The sequence below is a fragment of the Marmota monax genome, unplaced genomic scaffold (assembly GCF_021218885.2).
Source record: "Marmota monax isolate L192 unplaced genomic scaffold, Marmota_monax_Labrador192_F-V1.1 WCK01_AAM20220418_F8-fsc00198, whole genome shotgun sequence".
In the NCBI taxonomy this organism is placed as follows: Eukaryota; Metazoa; Chordata; class Mammalia; order Rodentia; family Sciuridae; genus Marmota; species Marmota monax.
In genome coordinates this window covers 1,028,035-1,051,719 of record NW_026693558.1, presented here as the reverse complement: position 1 = coordinate 1,051,719, position 23,685 = coordinate 1,028,035, and the positions used below count along the sequence as shown (strand labels likewise).

Sequence of the window (23,685 nt, the reverse complement as noted above, 5' to 3'; positions counted from 1 at the left end):
TCATGTGACTTTCTTACTGTGCTACTCAAAGATAAAATGTACTGCCATCAAGGTAGTAATAAGTGCTGCATTGCTGTCTTTGTTCTGATAGGGATAGATGAAAAATTTGCAGCTAAGAGCATGTGGTTTGCAGCATTACAGTGGGCCAAGATGATTATGTGAAATAAAACTCAGCTAAATGGGTGCTTTTAATCTCAACCTGTGAATATACTATATAAACTGTCAACATATTGAAGGAGACTCCTATAGAATTAATAAACTTCCTCTTAAAATTAAATTGATATTATCCCTTATATCCAACAAGAGGAAAAGAATGAATAAAAATTGCCTTCTACATCTTGTTTTGCCCATGATTTCTTGCTGTGTTAGAATAGTTTTTTAATGTGGTATACTGTTATAATATCACTGAGACTTAAACAATACCTTTGTCTTTACCTGACTAACTCTACCTGACTGACAGAATCATGGCTCAGTCACCTGTGCGTCTGGGAAGCCCTCTCTGTCCCTGTCCAGCTTAGATTTCCACTTTTTCCCCATGGATTTGTCTGATTCTGTGTTTGCAGGCTAGAGTGACTCGGGCCTTGTAGTATCTGCAGGTGCTCTTTAAATGTGCATTGAGTAGAAGAATAAGTTCATAGAAGAGCAATACCTGTTTTTATTTGTTTATGTTTTATGAACATTCTGAAAGATATAGGTAACAATGTAGTCATCAGCCAAAATGGTGTGATTTTATTTGGCAGCAATTAATAAGGAGATGCCATTAGAGCATGTCCTCTTCTCTCAGGAATGACAAGAACAACTGGTTTGGAGGTTTGGGACTTTTCCTCATGAGTGTAGAGTGCTTAGATCAAACCTCTGTCTGGGCCACTGAATTCCAGGGCTTCTTGGCCCTTTCCATATCTGCCTGCAGATGACAAACTCAGGTCTTAGCAGGTTTGCTTGACCTCACAGCATCTGACCCAGGCTTATGGCTTAGATTCCTATCTCAGGATATCATTCTGTACCACTAGGTGGAGCATCAGACCTCAAGTTAAAGGTCACTCTGGTTCCAATTGACTGCAGCTTTTGGTGGCTGTAGTCTAGGGAGGAGAAGAGACATGAAAATGGGAAGATCGGTTGCCTGCCAAGGATGTAGACTTCACTTTGTCATTAGTGGAGAGCTGGAGGACTCTATTCTCTCTGATGAATCTGAGCTGAGAAGGCAGATGGAAGGGGGGCAGAGACTGGGCCCACTGAGGACAGGTTTTTCTTAGGGAAATAGCAGTGTGTGCTGTGCAGTTAAGTGAGCGAGAGTCAAGAACTAACAAATTAGGAAACTCAAGGAGGAGGAAGGAGGATGATGAATTTGTGTTTGAAGCTGTTTTTGAGGTACCAAGTGGATTTGTCTAGAGGGGTCTAGATTGCAGTTGAAAGACCTATAAATTGCAGGTGTTAGGTGAATTCATATCTGTAAATAAAGTGCTCCACGGAACACACAGAGAGTCAAAACAAGAAGTTCATGGACAACAAATGATAATGTGTATATTTAAAAAGAGTAGGATACATAACAAAACATTGATAGTAGTTTTCTCTGAGTACAGAAGTTCCAAGGGAGTTTGTTTTCTTTTTGCATATTAAATATTTTATAATTATTTTAAATGTTAATAATCATAAAATACAGAGAACTGAATAATATAATAGAGTAAAAGCAAGGGCTTTGCAAAAAGAACATTAGAGAAAGTTCTGTGAGTGAGATATAAGAGGGTGATTACTTTTTGTAGGTATCCAGTCTACCTCTATGATATTACCTGCCTGATCTAAAGAAGTCTGTCTTGACAAAAGTTATGTTTTAACTTGTTGAATTAGATTTATCTGTGCCTCACTTAAGCCTTAGGCCATAACTCATTGCTCTCTCTTGACACTAGAACAAAGAAGTTAAGATACTGATAAAGAATGGTGTGGAAAGATAGAGTCACTGGAATCGCCTCATTATAACAACATGATGCTGATGCTATAAATGTTTTGTTTCAGTTTTGAGAGCGGACTAGGGAAAAGGAAGTGAAGTAATTACACTGAGGCAGATGACATCAGATCGATCTAGATCCAGAACCTTTCTTTCATGGTGCTTGACACACAGTAGGCATCAAAAAAAAAAAAAAAAAAAAGCTTCTGGAACAAGTGAACTCAGCACTTCCATGCTTTCATTTGTATTTGTTCATGTATAGGACTCCTTTTTTCATTTATTCAACAATTCTTAAAGAATAAGAATTGTTCAATAACAACTTATCATAATAAATTTTTCAAAAGTAGCTATTAAGTTGAATGTGATACAAGTATATTAGAATATTCCTAAATGTATCAAAAGATAAACTCAACTGTTACAACAACAAAACATATGGAAGTAGCATGAAAATTATATGCCAAGAAACTTTTATATTAAACAAATGCTTATTCCTGAATCTTAGAATAGTATACTTCTGTGCTTCTAAGAACATGGAATAGGGATAGAATGTTACAAATGCATATGATATTTCACTGTAGGTAAGTTCTTCATCTGAAACATAGTTATGAAGATGTAAGATTCCAAAGAGATGGAGGAATTTTATAAATGAGGGAAGCAAGCTCTATTGGAATAAAATATATTATGATTATGTAATATATTAATATAAAAAGGATAATGCCAAGAATCCTGGAGAGTATAGTAGGAATTTTAGGAGAATTGTACTTGGGAAGACATTATATCAAACACAAAGGACAGTTTTGTGATTAACACGGTCAAATATTTGTTTAAGGAGAAGTTTGCAGGATGCATAATGAATTTAACTTGTTGATAACTAATCTGTATTGTCTGTATTAATCATCTCAAATCTGCGATAACTAATCTGTATTGTCTGTATTAATCATCTCAAATCTGCTTTTCTTCCTGAATTCAAAAGAACCTTGACAAGAAAAACAGAGACAGTAAAAAAACAAATGGAATCTTCTGTTTTCTCTTCTATAGATTTTTGGTGTCCATGACAAAATGAACGTAAACAACTACTAAGTTATCTTCCACAGTGGCAACCTTGACACATTTCCATACACAAACTACTTTTTCTAAGGATTTCTAAAATCCATACATGTGAAAAGTTTACATCCATCATTTGCCTTTTGTTTCATATATCAAGTTAAGAAAGCCAAGATTATGTTATTTTGATAAATTAATTTCTAAACACAAATAGGTCAAGCCATAAATATAGAATGATATTGCTCTTCTATTCAGAAGTAATGATTATTCTGGGACTTCAGAGCTCAAAGAATCAAAGAATGCAGGATTAAAAAGAACTGTCATGTGAAAAGAACCTAATGAGGGGGCTGAGTGTGGCTCCGTGGTAGAATTGTGCTTGCCATCCGGAGGTCCTGGGTTCAGTCTCCAGGACCAAAACCAAAAATAAAACAAAAACACCAATCCTAACTAATATTTTTCTATTCAAGCAGGATGGGTTTAAGGGATTTGGGTTTAAAATAAGTTGAAATTATTTGGATGGAAAAAATCAGCCCTGTGCTTCGTGGGACCATCAAGGAAATCATATTAAAGTTTTTGTGACATTTAATTAAAGTTTTGTGTGAGACAAGGAGAATGCTTTCAGGAGCTGAAATTTATGCCTGAGTATAGGAATTAAAAGAGCTCACCATATTTAGGGTAGAATTAAAACTCAGTGCTTGGGTACACAGTAGCAAATATTTATAGATCATAGATAAGTAGTAAAAAATAAATAAAAAATAAGTCTTGAAAAAGTTACTTATAGAGGAGTAAAGGAGGAGTTAGGCAGAGAACACAAGGGCCATGACATCTAGTTCAAAGCTGTAAGTGAAAGTTGTTTTTCAGGCTTAAAGACAAGACATTCTTAGACAAATGAAACCCCAGGAAATGTACCTGTTGTGTCATAGATTTCCCGAAACAAATTTACTGGGAGGGAGAGAGATTATCTGTGACATGTCAAAATCTAGGCCTTAAAGATGAAAACGTCATGAATTAGTGATTAGCTTTGCATTTAATTAAATGTACAATTAAAAAACACGAATAAAATTAAATACATAAAATTTCACATACATAACCATTGTAATATGCTCATGTGCATGAATGTAAAAAGGCATCATAATTCTTAAAACCCAAGATCTAACACCTCCCATTTATGTGGCAATTTACTTTTTTTTTTAACAATTCTCAGATTGATAATTAGAAAATTTTAAGAAATAAGAGTGGAAAGAAAGCAAAAAGTAAGAATCTTGAATACGAGGAAATTGAGTTTTCCATATCCCATTACCACATGGCATACTCTCCTGCTCCACAGTCTTTATAAATATGTTGTAACCAATTTCTTCATTCCATATTCCAAGCAGTTAATGAGCAGACCCAGGGAGAAAAGTAAAGTTTCTATTCCGTGATACTTATAAGTTACTGAAGTCTTCAGCAGGGGATTCTGGACCTCTCTTGGGCTTCAGTGGCCTATTGTTGCTTTTTCTTCTTGCAGGTACTGTTTTCAACATCATCACTCTTGGTGTTTCCATCTATCTGTTTGCAAAAACTGCCCTATGTTAAAAAGTTCAAAATATCATGCTGGGTCTGGGGCTCAGTGGCAGAGCGCTTGCCTAGCATGTTTGAGGCACTGGGTTCGTTCCATCCTTAGCACCACATAAAAAGCTAAACAAATAAAGGCATACTGTCCATCTACAACTATGAAAAAAATAAATTTTAAAAAAAGCTCAAAATATCAACAGTGTGGTATCCTTGTTCTATAGAAAAATTGTTCTGAAGGGAAAAAGGGATTTAGAGGCTAAAGTTACATTTTTATACAAACAAGGGGGTATGGATGCCTACAAGGAAGTAGCTGTGAAATAAGCATCCCTGAGCAAACCTAGCTGTGATCATGCTGACTTTGGCTCAAGGAAACTCCTTTGCAGTCCCTACCCCTGTCGTTTCACAGTCCCAGAACTCCCATTAACACAGTATATTGTAACCTGTTCTTGTCATTGTTGAAACAGGAGTGTGATGACTGAATGTCTTAAAAGCCCTGCTCCACTCTGAATGGTCTTGAGCTGGGATTAGTCCCATTATAAGCAAAATGGTCTGCATCATGCAAGTGTCATTCCCTGATTCCTGTATTGTGCTTACCATAACTTGTATTATGAAAAATTTCACTGCAACAGAATACCCCAAAATGTTGGACAACAGCTTATGACCAGTGATTTTTAAGTGTTGTAAAATCAAATTAGAAATGATCAGAGCAGAGTACATGGAAAAATAAAACACCTGACTCTGTCTTAGTCTGTTTGGCTGCTATAGCAAAATATCATAGACTGGGTGGCTTATAAACCACAGATAGATCTCATATTCTGGAGGCTAGAAATTTCAAGATTAAGGCACTGGCAAATTCAGAGCCTGGTGTGAGCCCATTTCCTCATAGTCTGCCATTTTAGTCTTGTTGTCACCTCACATGGGGAAGTGGCAAGAGGTCTCTCTTGGGGTTCTCTGATAAGGACACTAATCTCATTTATGAGAGTTCTGTCTGAACTAATCACCTCACAAACTTTCCATCTCCTATTACCATGTCCTTGACCAGGAGGATTTGAACATGTGAATTTGGGGAACATAAATATTCGAACTACAAAGATATTGATGATGGGAGAATAATGTGGCTGAATCTTTTTGGAGGGCAGTTTGGTCATTTTTATCAAGAGTGGTACTTTTTGCATATCCGTTGACCCTACAATTTTGCCTGCAGAAGTTCACCTAAGGAAACAATTTTTTTTGTTTCCTTATTGTTGAGCATATTAGAAGATTTAACTACAATGACCATCATTACATTTTTTAAAAAAAAGTAGCAGGATAATAAAAATGACAAATGACAGAGTAGATTACAATGTGTCATCTTAAAATGATGTAGGAAAATACTTAATGACATGTAAGTTCTTCACAAAACATTATTATAATAGAAAAGTAGATTGGCCATATTTATAGATCATCATTACAATTTTATTTTAAAAACTTACCTACCTACATTTACAATGGAGTCTGGAGAGCTGCTGGAAGTATATTTACCAGAAAATAAACACTGGTTCTCTGAACGGAGGTATTTTCTTCTTTTTGTTCATCTGTATTTAAAAATGATTGCTATGGTCTGAATTTGTATACCACCCCCAATTCGTCTACTGAAATCATCATCCCCAAGGTAATGATATTAGGTGGTGAGGTTTTTGGGGAGGTCATTATATCCTGAAAGTGAAACCCTTATGAATAAGACCTCATTGTCCCTTCCACCATGCCAGGACACAGTGAGCATGTGCCATCTCTGAACCAGGAGAGGATTTTTACCAGACTCTAAATTTGTCAGCACCTTGATCTTGGACTTTCCAGTCTCCAAAACTATGAGAAATAAATATTTGTTGTTTATGATATTTTATATTTTATAAAATACCATTTTCTGATATGCTTATAGCAGCCCAAATGAACTAAGACCATGATTCTGCATAGTTTTGATTTAGGTAGAATTGGCTTTTTATATTTTCTTCTAAAGTATAAATTTACAAATTGAGTCCTTGTTTCATTTATAAAAAAGAAATGAGCTTTTGAAAGGTGCGAAAGAGTAGGAAAGTGGGGAGAAGCAACCTCATGGGGAAGAGCAGAAAGAACCTATTTTGGAGGAGTATTCCCTATGGACGAGATGCCTTATTTCATTATTTAACTTACGACTCACCGTGGTCTACTACAGGAAGTAATAGCCTGTTTTTACAAGTGCTGAGAAGCTGAGTTGTTTGCCAAAGTCCATGATGGGTCAGCATGGAGCAGGGATTCATACCTACTCTCTTCTGCATGAAAATCCCAGATCAACTCTGGGAGTAAAATAAGGTCAAAATTAAATAAAACTTTAGTGTCTCCTCAATTTTCCCAGGAACACTGTTATTTCTTAATACAGAAGAATAAAGTAATTATAGAGTTTATTTTACCCCTGAGCTATAATTTGAATGAATAGACTGAAACTTCAGGGGATTAACTACCACCCTTACTACTGCTGGGATTGATTATTAGACCTGGGCACATATGTAGTTACACTCCAAATGCCCACTGATTTTTATGGGTGATATAAACCGAATGCTGACCAAACAATCAAAAGTCACCTGTGTCTTCCTTTACTCAGTTCACAGTCACCTGGATTAGTCATTCATTCCACATGTACGTGAGGCCTACTCCGTGCAGGTCCTATTAAATTCTAAGGTGAAGCATTTCCTGAAGTAGACAACTTCCCTGCCCTTGAGGCACATGCATTATAGAGTTTTGGTTATGACATACTCATGTTAGTAAAATATTAACAATATTAAATAATATCAAATACTACTAACAAATTTTTAAAACATATTTCTTGTGACATGCTTGGAGGAAGGGAAGTGTCACATACTCCCTGACATCTGTCAGAGGATAAAATAAAGAATTATTTCTTCCTTGACACATTTTTTTCCCACTGTAACAGTTTGTGACTTAGATTTTCCAGAAGGTACTCTTAAGATGCTAAACAACAGCATTGAACATTTTAATTGTGCTTTTTACATTCAAGCCAGTAATTAAGAAGTGTGTGTCACCAGTAAAGACCAAATTATTTCTTTAAGCAAGTAAGTTTTCTTCAAAGTTATTTGTAACTTTATTTTTTATTTTTAAATCTTTTAAAGGAATCAGAATCTCATTCTGTTGCCCAGGCTGACCCCAATCTCCTAGGCTCAAGTGATCCCCCTGCCTCAGTTTTCTGAGTAGCTGGGACTCTTTATTAAATCCTGAATCTATCTGCATGGATTCGAGAGTGATAGAAATTTTCGCAAATCTCAGCCAATGTTTACCTAATCCCATTTAATAATAATCTTTAATGTTCTTTGAGTCCTTGCTTCTCTCAGTGCAAATTCCTTTTCCTGAATTGGCTCATCTATTTCTTATAGTAACCCTTTGTGGGAGTCCAATACCATCCCCATTTTATACACTAGGAAATTGTCTTCAATGAAGTAAAGTCACTTACACAAGTTTGCATGGTGATTAAGGGTCAGGCTTCAATGCTTTTGCTATTTGCTCAATAACGAGCCAGCCCACTAACCTGAAGTTACAGGGTTTTATAGGAAAAGCCAATTTTTTTCTCACTGATTTATAATGGTTCTTTTGTTTTACCTTAATTCTTGTTTTTTAGTCATGTTGCTGCAATGTTTTTCTTGTTGTGGCTTTTGCATCAGTAGAATGTTCCTACCATCATTTCTCTTTTAAACATAATTTTGGATAGTCATATGTATATATGCTTCTAGATAAACCTGGTTGTCAATTTGGCAAGTGTACCTTCACCAAAACAATTTTATTTTTTTAAATGACATTTAATATAAACATTGATTTGAAGAGAAAATGAAATTTTATAAGATGAGATTTCCTGTATAAGAGCATTATGTCTCTGCCTTTACCCAAGCTTCCACTTATATACCTCAATAAAGCTTTTTATTTTTATTTTTATTTTTGGTACTGGGATTGAACCCAGGGGAACTCAACTACTAAAGCACATCCCCAGCCCAATATTTTTGTTGTTGTTATTTTGAGACAGGGTCTCACCAAGTTGCTTAGGGCCTAGCAAGTTTCTGAGACTGGCTTTGAACTTGCAATCCTCCTGTCTCAGCCTTTGGTGCTGCTGGGATTACAGGTGTGCACCACTGTAACCAGCAGGCTTTTTAATTTTATACATATACATGATGTGTGTGTGTGTGTGTGTGTGTATAGAGAGAAAGTTAATTGTATTTATCCCTTGATATCTTATAGTTGAATACCACTATGCATGAGACTTCCATCACATTAAAAAGAATCATATCTGACCTCTTTAATGAGCAAGTTTTATGAATTTTTGACATTTTTATAATAATATTGGTTCTTCTGGTAGACAATTCATCTACTAATAATAAAGTTTTTATTTCTTTCTTTTCAGTATTTAAAACTCTTTTATCTGTTGCTTTAAATGGATATTTCAGGGCAAAGCCAAGTATAAACTATGAAAGTACAAATTCTTATCTTGATACTGGTTAGTGTTTTACTTTTTTTTTTTTTTTTGGCAGTGCTAGGGATAGAACTCAGGGCCATGTGCATGCTAGGCGGGCATTCTCCTACTGAGTCACACCCATGGCTTGTTATTTTATTATTATTTTATTAATATTTGTTTTTGGTTTCTGATATAAGAACTTTAGGAGGGCTTTATTTCTTAAGAGACCGTTTACAAACACTCAGGTCCCTGAAATGTTTTTCTCCAAATTATAGCCAATGTTCACCCAACCTCATTTAATAATTAATAATTTAATAATCAACAGTTCCAGTTGTTGCCTCACAATGTTGTGAAAAGTGCCCTTCCTATGAGGGGCGGGGATTGCCTCTTTCTCTTTGGGGTTTCCAAGCTGTCTCCATGGTGTTTATGGTGTCTCTGAATTTATCTCCATTACGGATTTTGCTTTATGACTTTAAATACTTCTGACTTGGCCTCACATGATGTTAGGCTAGCCTCTATATTGAATTTGGTGGGATTGTAGATACCATGTCCGGAAAGCCTTAAGAGCTTCACAGGAATGCTCTTAGGCCCTTGTCTTCCACAGCACAACCCGAGAGCAAAAGAAGTGAGGTGGAGCTTGCCAGTGCTTGGGGAGAGTTCTCCCCCTGCACCCGTGGAATCTCTTCTATAGAGCTGGAGGGCAAGGGCCTCACAGAAACTTTTTTGTTTAGGCAGAACTTAGTAATCAGACAGCTACTGCAGACCTGGAGGTGATGTCATAGAGTTATTCAGTTTTCATTCCTGTGAAGAAATTGCTTTTTTTTTTTTTTTTTTTGGTATTGGAGATTGAACTTGGGCTCTCGACCGCTGAGCCACATCCCCAGATCTATTTTGTATTTTATTTAGAGACAGGGTCTCACTGAGTTGTTTAATGCCTCACCTTTGTTGAGGCTGGTTTTGAACTCATCATCCTCCTGCCTCTGCCTCCCAAGCCACTGGGATTACAGGCATGGGCCACTGTGCCCAGCTAGGAAATTGCTTTTGATATCTTCTCTTTAGGGTTTCATTACTTTCTGAGAAGGATATTGCTAACGACTATCAAGGAATAACTAAAAATTCACCATCGTGTTAAGGAAGTTCATTCTATTTTTCGTTTTCTAGTACTTGGAGTTTTTTTATTGTTGTTTTCATTCTGCTCATTTAAAAATATGATGTGGTGGTTTAATTTTATCAAATGCTTTTTTGGCATGTATCAAAGTGATCAAATAAGGTTTTTCTCCTTTAAGAAATTTACAATAATCTATATCAATAGTCTATTACTGCTGCATTTTTGGAATAAAACCTTTTTGCTGATATGTCATAATTCTTTCAACACACAATTCTGTTCAAATAGATATTTACAATGAGGGGATTGTTATTAATGATAATAATGTTTATGAAGCACTTACTCTCCACCAGGCTCTGAGATTTTCACTGTGTTCATCTTCTAATTTTCTCAACAATATAAGATAGCTCTATATTTTACAGATGAAGAAATTGAGGCACAAAGACTCCAAATAACTTGCTTAACATCACACAACTACAGAAATGCATTCACACATTGAACTCAGCTCATTTGGACCCCTAAGCCAAAGAGTAATCAGAAAGATGTTTGGTGGCACAAAGGAGATGGCATATGAGCTGATTTTCTGGTTAATGTCACCAAACTGTCATAGCTGAAAGCATAAATTTCCAGTATAGGTAGAGGCCTGTCATTGGAAACAGATTCTCCTGTTCATAAATGAACAGGATAGACACAGACAATTTTGCCTAATTTTCCCTTATTTGGATGCCATGGAAACCATCTTCCCTCTTTAGACAACGAGGTGTGGAGGGCCCTGTGTTGTGAGCCTCCTGAACCCTGGTCAGATGGTTCTGTGATAGAGAAAGATGGTAGGGAGAGATGGATTATTCAAAGAGAAAAGGGGACACACAAATACACACACATACTAAGTAAGTATAAGATCAGAACAGAACAATTCCTAATAAATTGGAAGACCTGATAATTTTCCAAAGTTCTTTTTTTGATTGTTCATATAATTAATAAAAACAGAAAAAAAATTTAAAAGCTACATACTTTTTTGTCTACCCTTCCTTCCTATGTCTCTGTAGAAATTATGGAATCGAGAACCAAGAAAGAAATTCACAGCTATCTTTTTTGCTTGTGTTTTCAAATACAATAATAATTAATGTCCACTATCCTGACTTCACCTGGTTCCTAGTGGCTGTGACACAGATGCTTAGGTTGGATGTACATTGTATTTACTCATTGCCTGTTTTTCTCAAAACCAGAACCTCTACCCAGTACCACATCCTTTAATGCTCCCCACCTTTCCCTCTAGTGTATGCATTGGCCACATCTGAAAAACTATGAATCCTCAAAAATCCCCTTTATGAATTTCAACTTCCTTTCTTGTGTTTTTCCATAATCTGTTCTCCATCTGTGTAGGCAGAAAAACAGCCCCCAAGATATCTATATCCTGTTACCCAAAATCTGTTAGATTATATGACAATGGTAAATTAAGGTTATAGGTGGAATTAAGGTTAATCAACTGGTCTTAAGTAGATCTGCCTGGATTAATGAGGTTGCCTTGGAGTCATCACAAGTGATCTTAATACTGATAGGAGGAGGCAGAGGAGAGTTAACTAGAGAAATGTCAGCATAAGTATAACTCAGCCAGTGCTGCCGGCTTTGCAGATGGAGAAAAGGATCTTGATTAAAATAGTAATAATATTTTTTTTAAAAAAATCACTTACAGAAGTTAGAGAACACAAGAAAGCTCATCCTCCCCTAGAAGCTCCAGAAGGAAAACAGTGTCTAACCTGTGAAACTGTAAGACAGTACCTCTGATTTTATTTTTAATTTTGAACCACTAAGTTTGTGGTATTTTGTTACAGCAGCAATAGGAAACTCATTCATCTTGCCGTTCTAACTCCTCCAGCCTCTCACTAACCCTCCTCGGCCACTGGTTGAGTCTCAGCTGCCCTCCTCTTTGCATCCATCAAAAAATCTCCTGGTGACATTTCAGCAGTTTATCTACTTACTTCTCATATGGCCTGTCACCTGGTGAGACCCCACCCTGGGGAGGAACCCTTATTGTATTCGTTCTCCATGTTCAAATGATCACATCCTTATTCTTGCCATAATAGCTCTCCCAACTTCTAATTCCTTTTGCTCCCCAATCCTGTCTTTACCCCATTACATTTTAGCAGATGACCTTACCCCTGCTGTCGTCCCTCTCAGGGGTTTCCTCCACTTTCAGCAGATCTGTGTGACCTCCAGTTATCTGTTCCCAGATTTCCACCTCTCAGCCTCTGTGCAGCATTTGACAGTGTAGAGAACACCTCCCTTCCCTTCCTCCCTTCACCCATGGCCTATGTGATACTGTACTCACTCTCCCATCCCAAAAATTGCTTTTCTCTTTTATTAGTTTCACTTTTTAAAATATATATTTTACTTTAGTTGTAGATGGACACAATAACTTTCTTTTATTTATGTGTATGTGGTGCTGAGGATCGAACCCAGTTCCTCACATGTGCTAGGCCAGTGCTCTACTGCTGAGCCACAACCTAGCCCCAGTTTCACTTCTTTTTATTCACCAAATCTAAGCTTTCTTTAGATGCTATTCTCAAGCCTCAGACCTTCTCCAAAAAATGTATTCTCTTTGTAGTCATAGTATCATCCGAGACTTCACAGGTCACCACTGCAAATGATCCCTCCTGAACCTGTCTCTGTGCCCCTGCCCCAGAGGCACTTCTGGATCTCCTTCCTTTAGCCCCACTACCCAGAGAGAAAAAGTTTCCTTTCAGTAAACTTTTATCTGACATCTTCTCAAATGCAGGAGCCAACAGCCTCATGTTCTGGACATTCCGGGCTCTCTTACAGGGTGGGAAGGGAAGTGGCAGGACACCAAGGCCCACATGGTTTGAGGTCAAGGCAGAGAGCCTGTTCCTACTCCCCACTCCAGTTCCCACCTCTAGGATGTATGCAGAAAAAGACAGGCTAGGCTGAAGGGCCTGTGTTTTGTTCCTCGAGGGTTTTCGTCAATTTTGTCACAAGTACTTCCTTATTAGAAATACTGAGGGCAAAACCAGCTTTGAGGACTTCATTTCACAGGTGGGGCAGGTGAGAGGTTTAGTTGCTTTACTCAGAATAATCCCTAAGGAGCATCTGGCCAGCTTTCCCCTCAGGCAGTAGATACTTTGACATCATTTGATTCAGAATTCCTGAAAGCAAGGGAAAGTGTCAGAATTTAGTAAGTATAAAGGGCTATGAGGAAGCTGAGGCTAGAAGTGCAGGTGTCAGGGTCACTGGGGGACAATTGTGTCCATGTCTTCGGTCCTCACCTAACTAAAACACTGGAGTTGAAGCCCCATCTTGAAGCACAGCAAAGCAGTCGTTCCTGTGACGGTTCATGCCTCATCCTTGGTAAGACACACAGGGTTGCCTTCATCGAGACACATAGTTGGATATCTTTATAACTCACTGCAAAAAAAAAAGCAATATAAACCTTACCTTGTGTTATAATAACATGTAGAAAATTAAATTTAATCTTTAGATTTGCCAATTACTCCTGTTTTTTTCTTTTGAGCCAACTGTAAAACATAGTGTTTGGTTTGTGGCTTTGACAGGTGCATATGATTTGTCCAGTGTGACATTATTTCAGTGACAAGTATTAACCTGCAATCAAACATGTCAGGCTCATTGACTGTATTGGAAAGTTCATTCAACCATGTATGTCAAGGCTCAAGACATTCAAAAATGGGTGTATCACAGTCTATACACCTCAAGGATTTCAGAATCTTAGACTCAATAGGGACATTTGTTTGTTTGTTTTGTTATTTGTAATGTTGTGTTTTTGAAATTCTTCTCTTCCTATCCACCTGTGCCAGTGGAAGGTAATTAATTTTTGTACTATTTCGAGTGCACATATTTAAGTTCATCCTGAAAAGTTCAACTAGCACACATTTTTTAAAATATTCTTTAGTTGTCAATTGGCCTTTATTTCATTTATTTATATGTGGTGCTGAGAATCGAACCCAGTGCCTCACACATGCTAGGCAAGGGCTCTACCACTGAGCCAAACCCCAACCCCCTAGCACACATTTTTATTTTGCAGCTGGGCATAGGTAAATGCTCCTGAATTGGTAGCTTGTGAGAGTGCTCCCCACTGGGACCAGAGATAGCTATATGCAGCTTATGGAAAGGCATGGACCAGGAGCTGCCGCAGATAAGAAGGAAGCCTAGCTTGGGATCTAGAAATAGGAAGCACCTACCAAAGAATATAAAAAGCTTGTTCTGACGGCAGGAGGACGTCAGGTGACAGCTGTTTATGATGTTGTGAGAAGGACAGAGTGTGCCACAGAGAAAATGGGGATATGATGTGAAAAGGAATGAATTGGTGAACTGCGAAAGGAAGCTTTGGAAGAATTCATCTTGGAATCTTAGCCTGGGGTATCCACCTTCTGATTCTGTAGAAGGAGATAAAGGAAGAGTGTTGTTAACATTATATTGTTTACCTGTCAGGAACAAGGCAACCCAGTTTTTTACATTTTCATAAGATTTATAAAATATTGTAATTGGGTTTTTTGAAGTGAGGCTGTGTAGAATCTTCTTTTCTAGAGATATAGAAGCCACAATCCTGAGTCCCATCTTCCTGAAGCAATTTAGATATGGCCACTTAAAAGAAGGGAGTTTTTTTTTTTTTTAAATTAGTCTAGAGGAATTATCAGGGTCTCTGGTTCTCTGAATGGATCTGATTTGAATGTATAAATGACTCGAACAGGATTCTTATGGCAGCATCTTTATTTTTTTTTCTCTTGGCTTATAATTTTAAACAGTATAAAGGAGATAGTTAAAAGCCAGGTAAATCCTATGTGAATGAACTGTTCTCCAGATTCTTTGTTACCTTCAGTTCTCACCCAGTAGCCCTATATTTATTATATAGATGAAATGGTATTTTGTGTGTGTGTGTGTTTGTGGGACCTCAGATGTAGTGGCTGAGTTAATTCCACTTCTCATCACGGCTCAGGGCTGGGCTCCTTTTTACTTCTTTATTCATTTCCCCTTTATCCTCATTTCCCCTCCCTACTCCATGTCATTCTGTTATGATCAGTGTGACAGGCTTTTATTTTTACATATCCTTGGAAAATGTTTGTGGTTGTTTTACATCCATCTGTTTTAGATGTACATAAATAATACTGTTTTATACCCACCATTCTGTTTCTCTTGATGTAAACTTGCTGCTATGTGTACGCCTGGCTTGTTGTTTCTAATTATTGACTGGAATCCCAGATCATAGCTATAAATTTTACTTACACTGCCCCCAGCCCTGCAGTTTCCCACTGCCTCAGAAGACATTGGGATGAAACAGATCATTATGGCACGTATAAAATGAATTGCTCGTGGAAAGGATGTGTATCTGTTGGGATAGGCTACTCGAAGGCAGACTGTGTATGCTTAATTTGCTGGAATGACTGAAACAATTTACATTCTTAGTAGCAGTTCATGTTTCTGCCAGCATAAGAATATCCAGCTTTCTGATTTTTTTCAGCCTAATAAGTAGAAAATGATACCTGGTTTTAATTTGCATTCTGCTCATATGCAAGTTGGAGCATCTTTTCTTGGTTAATTCAGTTTTACCTTCTTGCTGTCCTTAAATTTTTTATCCATGGCAATATCTGTATGTTTTATGATATCTGGATTAATGTACTGAGATGTATTTAACCGTAACAATTAATTTAAGTCATATGCAGTTGCTAGTGGTTAACCATTTTTAAAAACAGCAAAATCTATGATCCAACTTAATGTTGTTAGATGTGTAGGTCTTTCTAAATTTTTATCTTTATAAATATTTTTAATAACCATATACTTGACATACACTGTGCTTTTTCTTTTGACTCTGTCTTTAGGATGATTTTTAAAAATTATTTATTTATTTTTTGTTCTGGGAATTGAACCACCCAAGGCACTTTGCCACTGAGCTACATTCCCAGCCCTTTTTATGTTTCATTCTGAGACAGGATCTTGCTGAGTTACTGAGGCTGGCCTCAAACTTACAACCTTACTCAGTCTCACAAGTTACTGAGATTGTAGGCATGTGTCACAATGCCCAGCCGTTGGGATATATTAAGGAAGGACTATGGGTTGAGAGAAGAAACATTTTTATAACTGTGGCTACATATTGCCAAATCACTTTCTAAAAGGACTGAACTGATTTATGCACTATTTATATAGTGATTATACTGGTTTTGCTCTAAGTTCGACATTGTTATTCATTACTATTTAGACTATTATTATTGTAAAGCATGACCTTCTTGTTTATATTTGTATTATTTAAACATATTTAATATTAATCATTTATTCAGGAGTTCCAGTGATGAATAATATGCTTCTGGAGTGTGGTCTTTTTTGCCCTTAGTCCATTTTTCTATTAGTATCATTTTTGGGGTTTTATTCAATTTAACAGTAGATTTTCATACAATGTAGATTTAGTCCATCTTCAATCCTGACAATGAAATTTTTCATTTACATATAATTTGTTCTTTAGATGACAATCAAAATAAAACACATGATAAAAAAGAGAAGAAGATGGTGGTTCAGAAGCCCCACGGCACCATGGAATACACTGTAAGTATAAACAGGGGAATATGAATGTTTCTTTTTTTTTAATTCTAATTTATTGTATATGACAGCAGAATGCATTATAATTCATATTACACATATGGAGCACAATTTTTCATATCTCTGGTTGTATGGAAAATGTATTCACACCATTCATGTCTTCATACATGTACTTAGAGTAATGATGCCCATCTCATTCAACCATCTTTCCTACCCTCTTGCCCCCTCCCTTCCTCTCCCACCCCTTTGCCCTATCTAGAGTTCATCTAACCTTCCCGTGCTCCCCCTCCCAACTCCACTATGAATCAGCCTCCTTATATCAAAGAAAACATTTGGCATTTGGTTTTTTGGAATTGGCTAACTTCTCTTAGCATTATCTTCTCTAACTCTATTCATTTACCTGCAAATGCCATGATTTTATTCTCTTTTTGCTGAGTAATATTTCATTGTGTATATATACTACATTTTTTTTTATCCATTCATCTACTGAAGGGCATCTAGGTTGGTTCCACAGTTTAGCTATTGTGAATTGTGCTTCAGTATACATTGATGTGACTGTGACCCTGCAGTATGGTATTTTTAAGTCCTTTGCGTATAATCCAAGAACTGAGATAACTGGGTCAAAAGGTGGTTCCATTCCCAGTTTTTCAAGGAATATCCATAGTGCTTTCAATATTGGCTGCACCATTTTGCAGTCCTACCAGCAATGTATGAGTGTACCTTTTTCCCCACATCCTCGCCAACACTTAGTTATTTGTCTTCATAATAGTTGCCATTCTGACTGGAGTGAGATGAAATCTTAGAGTAGTTTTGATTTGCATTTCTCTCATTGTTAGAGAGGTTGAACATTTTTTCATATATTTGTTGATTGATTGTATATCACCTTCTGAGAAGTGTCTATGAATGTTTCTTAATACTATTAGATTTACATGTTTCTCTCTGAAGATTTCTATCTTGCCCCTTAGCTATATTCTTCTTGTATACCCGTAAAATAATGAAGCTTCTTAGGACCTATTTTAGTTCATTTCTTTTCCCTCCATATTTTCTCCTTGAGAAAATTTATGTAAACCAATGATTTGGGGGTAGATGGTGGCCAGTATTGCTTAGGCTGATCTGGCTGCTAGTCAGGTGTCCCCTTCCCTCCCCATTCCAAGTTACCTACCTGAAAGTGGGTTAATGAAGACAACATTTCCCAATAGAAGAAGACTACTTTCACCCTTAAAGGCATACTTGTAGCTGTGTCCTCTGCTAGAACCGCCAAACTGATGACTTGAATTATCTGTAAATATGACAATGCCTACCAAGTGTAGGTCTCTATTCTAGGCACCCTTTATGAGAGCCAAAGCATATATGCAGTTGCCCACTCAAAATACTCACTTATTCTTCCATGCTTGGTCCTTTTTCCAGAAGCAATGGCTCTATGGTGCATATATTTGTACAAGCCAGACCCTTATCCTTGATATTTTGTTCCCCTAACTCTCTCTATTTATTCCTCCCTCCTGTGGCCATCCAGCAATCTAGGCCAGATCCCTTCATTTAATTCTCTCATAGAATCACATTCTTTACATAAATTATGCCACTTTAACATTATTTCTAACTGTGATTGTTATTTTAATGTCTATTTCATGCTTTAATTCTTATATCTATGAAGTGAGACTAGACCCCTTTTTGTATGATATTCTTGGCACCTTGCAGGGTGTAGGCTCCCATATTGTTGAATCAATAGGTGAATGATGTGAGGCATGTATCCGTTACCACAGCCCCACACTTAGTGTGATGTACTCAGCTCTCACTGCACCATGAGCTCCTGGAAACCAGGAGCTGAATCTTATTAATCCAAGGCTTGGTGTGAAGGGGTTACTCAGTGATAGGTCTATTTTAATTCATTATGAACTAGCACTGTTGAACATTATTACATTATTTGTCATTGAGAACATTAATTCTAAATCCATAGTCCTTAAGACCTGTGTGTATCCAACAATTGATTCACAAGCCTATCCAAAGAACTAAGAAGTACTATTTATTAGGAGTTGCTCTATGTAGTGTATACTAAACAATAAAATAAAAGTAAAAGTCAACCTCCAAATTAGTTAACAAATATAAACAAATGATCAAATTAGTAATGCAGATATGCATTATGTATGTTATGGAGATTAATTTTAGCAAGTTATTTTTATCCTTGTCATTGGAAATAAAAGATGACTTTATGCTAGCATTTACTGAATTGTTTATATTGATACCGAGAAGTGGATGTTCAAGCATTTTGGTTTAGTTTTAAGCATCCCTATCAGTGTCTTTGTGGTCTAATTCTATATGCACATTTAATCTTTATGTGATAGTTGCAGATAACTAAAGATTTTCTCTTTCCTTGAACCCTCTGCATACAGGATCTTTTACAGGTTTTACTCATAAAAATATGAAACAATTGTATTGATCACTTATCATGAAGCTGGTGCTATAAAGCAGATATTATGATTATCTCTATTTGATGGATTGAGAAGCAGACACAGAGTGGTCCAAAAGTTGTACAACCAGCAAATTACTGATCTAAAACTCAAATCCAGCCATCTGATTCTAGAGTCAGCATTTGCAATCTGTATCTTGTACCTGCTCTAAACCTTGAAAACCTCTGTGCTGAGTATATTAGATCAATATCCAATATTGGGAAAATATTTTTAAAACTATTTTTACTTTAGTTTTAGTAGAGATTATTATGCCCAGGGTTAATGTAGGGCATGTTGCTTAGATTTTCAGTTTTTCACACCAAAAATTAAAAACTTATTGAAAAGATTTGACACAGTTTTCAGCGTGATTTATAACTATTACCTTTTATTAGTCTGAGACGGTCCGTTGTGTTGGTCGTTTTGATTCTGAGGGCAATGGAGTTTAATTTGAATTTTGCATCTTTACCTTCTTGCCAGTCCATACTCTCCTTAGACACCTCAAATTTGCCCATAATTTAAAACCCACCTGATAGATTCAGTGTTGCTTAGAGATTGCCACCCATCTTAACCCTGGGCTATCAATGGGAACTATTCAGTGACAGTCATAAAATTCACCTCCCACAAATTCATCTTGTGACTCTGGATGGGGAGGCCATTCCTGGAGACTGACATGACTGCAGAAAACCAATTTTTTTTTTGAGTGGTGCATTTTTTACTATGTTGTTTCTTGTCTTTTCACTACTCTCTCTTACTATTCCTCCTCTGTTATGAAAGGCATGAAAAGTGTACACCTGGAACATAGGTCACAAGTTTCATAGACTGAAAGACTAACACTAATTTCGTTGACCATGGAAAATTGTCCTTTTAATGATAGTGAAAAACTCTTGGTATCTTTTCAGTGTTTCTTGCCATCTTTAGTACTCATTTATCAATAGAGTGCCGTCTGTGTGTCTCAGGCACTGTGCTGAACATGGGGTCAACAGCCATTAGCAAGTTACTGGTAGTACAATGGAGAGACAAGTAAATGGACAGAAAACCACAAGAGAAAGTAGCCCCACTTCCGCTATGGGTGGATATTACATATGTGTTTTTTTTTTTCTTTTCTCCTTACATAAGTTGAATTTCCTACATATTAGATCTCATTATGCCAATGTAAAATTAGACGTCTATTAGTAGACAGTGAAATCTGGAGGAAAGAGAGTTCAGAAATGAATTGTACTTAAGATTGCTTTTGCATGGTTTTAGTAAGAATTGAGAATATAGTCACTGTTTATCTAGTACCTCTGGATAGAACTTTTGCTTGTTTATTTACTCATATCATGAACAGATTTAATACTGTTTATCACAGGATTTTTTTTTTTTTTTTTTGGTTTATATATTGAATCTTGTTTGTTTGGTTATTTTAGGCTGGAAGCCAGGACACCTTAAACTCCATAGCACTGAAGTTTAACATCACTCCCAATAAATTAGTGGAACTGAATAAACTTTTCACACATACTATTGTTCCAGGCCAGGTAATTACTTTCCTGTTGAGTATCACTTCAGAAATTTTGCATTTATCTTTTATTGCAATATTTAATGCTTTACTGTTAGTGTCAGTCTATTATTATCAATGATAATGTACATTTCAATCTTTCATCTTCCTTAGATACAAGAATTCTGAAAACATCCTAATACTTATGAACTGTTCAGAAGCTAATACTTTGAAAATGATCGGCACACTTATCACTATCATTAATTAAGTTCATCAGGAGAAGTTCTAAATTCATGTAACTTTTTTCCCTCTTAAATATTAGATAGCTATCCTTAATTCAGAATTTCAATTTAGTGAATTTCAATTTATTCACCTTCTTTGAGGTACATTGTAGCTGTTGTTTTATTTTCAGTAAGACAACATTTTTTGTCATCTTTTTCTCAATTTGATACCATAACAAGAATGGTCAATGCAACTAAAGACAAAGACATTAGGCAGGATCATCAAAAATAAACCACACCAATTTTTCCCCAAGTTTTAGTAGTTTATTCATTAAACTGATTGAAATTGTAAATGCATGATCTTGTCACTTTAGGTTAATGCAGTAAATTTTTTATGGTGCCTTCTACATGATAAGATATCCTGGTATTTGTACTCTAAAATTACAGTCAGCCAGTAGATTCAAATGACTTAGTCATTGAAAGCACTTAACTAAGGTCAAGTATCCAGTCTCATTCATAAGAACCCACATTTGGGTTCCAATGCTGACTTTTTAGAGCATCTTGTATATCTTTACATCAGAGTGACATTTAATTCTTTCAAGGTAAATAATATTACTTATAAGTTAAACATCATTCAGGCAGTGTCCTTCAAGGACAGCACATGAAACCAGCAGACTACAATTTGGCTAGTTAGTGTTTGAGGTATTTATATTCTTATGAAAAGGAGAAATTAGTATACTGCCAGTACCAGTAATTGGAGGATGGGGAATCTATCTGCATTAAAACTTTTAAGAAAGTTATAAATTTTCATCTTGAGGAAAATAGATACTAATCTCTTCATTCTTGGGTTTATTTTGTAATCTGTGGTATTGCTACATAATGTATAGCTGACCCATAGCAGAGAATCTAGGCATGTATTTACCAGTCCAAGACCAAAGATTATAGCTCCCAGAACTTAGTAAAGTAATTTAGGGTGATTCTTTATACTATATCCATAAACAAAATAATCGATTCATACTAAATGAAGTTCCAGTAGCAAAATAATTGATTGGTACTAAATGAAGCTCCAGTAGCCAATAGGAATTCAAGGACTGTTTTAATCTGCCTATAACTGGTAAAAATATCAGAAATAGGATCCCCAAAGCTTTGTTTCCATTTGGCCTTATATTGGCAAGTCACTTCCCTTTTTGGATCTCAGTCTCCTAATCTCTGAAGTTAGGTATTGGACCACTAATCTCAGATACCATTTTTTAAAATTATTTATTTTTTTTAGTTGTAGTTGGACACAATAACTCTAATTAGTTTTTATTTTTATGTTGTGCTGAGGATCGAACCCAGTGCCTCATACATTCTAGGTGAGCACTCTACCACTGAGCTACAACCCCAGCCCTTCAAAACCCTTTTTAGTCTTTACTGTAGTGGCCAGTCCTTATAGAACTAAACAGTTATGTGCTATTAGTTGTCCTGAGTCTTATCTCATAACTTTTTTTTTTCCTGACAAAGATAAGGAATTGAGGAAAAGTTAGAAAGATTGAGGAACTTTAACACTGTAGATGGACTTTTGCTTTCAAGGATTTTAAAATATTCTATCTTGGTGCCTGGAGGGGTAGGCACCTCTCACCTCAGTAGATCTTATAAATCAAAACCAGTTTTATCTGTTCTGGTTACAGAAAATTTGAGACTTTCCCTTCTAAACACTAATTTGATGATCACCTTGAGATAGGAAGAAACTAGTCTAACTAGGTCAGTGACCATGACCTCAAAGGAGGTTACCTGGAACTAAAATCTTACTCTAGAATTTTTGTGGCTTTCATGACAAAAAAAACAGATGAGACAAACTTAAAAACAAAATCTGAGACATAAAATATTTTGCAAAATATTCTTAAGTTTATTCTGATACTTATATCAAATTTGAGGACATGTATAAAGAATGTACTTTACCAAGTAGTTTATCTTGAGAACACTCAAAATTTACCCTATGGATATCATTTTAAGATGTTTTTACATTCACAGGACACCTTGGCTGCACATACTTAAAATTTTTTTCCAGGTTAAAATGGCAGCTTTACTTTATGGTAATGGACTTTAGGACCTCGAGTCCCCATAGGCCTATGTGTTGGAGCAAACAGTTATTTTCTGGAGGCAGTAGGAAAACCTCACCTCTGTCTGTGATCCAGGCCCACTTTCATGTTGAGATAGCATGTGCTCTGGGTAAGCTTCCCAGCTTTCACACGACACCTCTATATACAGTGCTGTTAGCTGTTCAGGCTGGGCCTTATCCCATTGAGAATGTGTCAGACAACAGAATCTCAATATATGTTACCTGATACTTTTCAAGCATTCAGGTGCAAAATAATAAACATTTTAGTATTAATAGAGAATTGCTTAAGAAAAATCCCATCCATTCATCCTCTAGTTTTGCTATAAAAGATAAATAAGAAATTGTATACTAAGATCACATATGTTTAGTTCTTTGTCAACCACTTTCAAGAACTCTGAACTTTGTCATTTGACATTGACCTCTATATGGAAGGTGTTATAAAGAACAGCCCTCTGGTACTGGTCATTGTGTTTCCTGTTAGTGGATGAGTAGAGTATTAAGTACAAATAGTTCAATGTAGAATATTCTTTTATTAATGAGACTGAATGGGAGAATACTTGTACTTCTAAAAAACTGTTTTTGGGTTTTTTTTTTTATCTTATGGAAATTGAATTCTGCTAATTCCTGATGCCTTCCTCTGCATTGATTGTATAGAAATTCACAAGCTGGTTTTATTGCCCACATATCAATGAATGTTCAGTAATTCTGAAGCATACATTTTCATAGTAATCAATCTTCATCTTACATCACCTTGATTTAAATATTCTGACC

General features: G+C 36.2%; 1 protein-coding gene across 4 annotated transcripts in view; it reads left to right on the top strand.

Annotated features, from left to right (window-relative positions):
* The window catches only part of Ncoa7 (nuclear receptor coactivator 7), a 137,821-nt gene that overhangs the window by 64,410 nt on the left and 49,726 nt on the right, over positions 1-23,685 (top strand). For all 4 annotated transcript variants that reach the window (XM_058583720.1, XM_046458660.2, XM_046458659.2 and 1 more), the window contains exons 4-5: positions 16,601-16,680; positions 20,525-20,632. In XM_058583720.1, the coding sequence (XP_058439703.1) occupies positions 16,601-16,680; positions 20,525-20,632 (188 nt within the window). The remainder of the gene's footprint in view (positions 1-16,600; positions 16,681-20,524; positions 20,633-23,685) is intronic.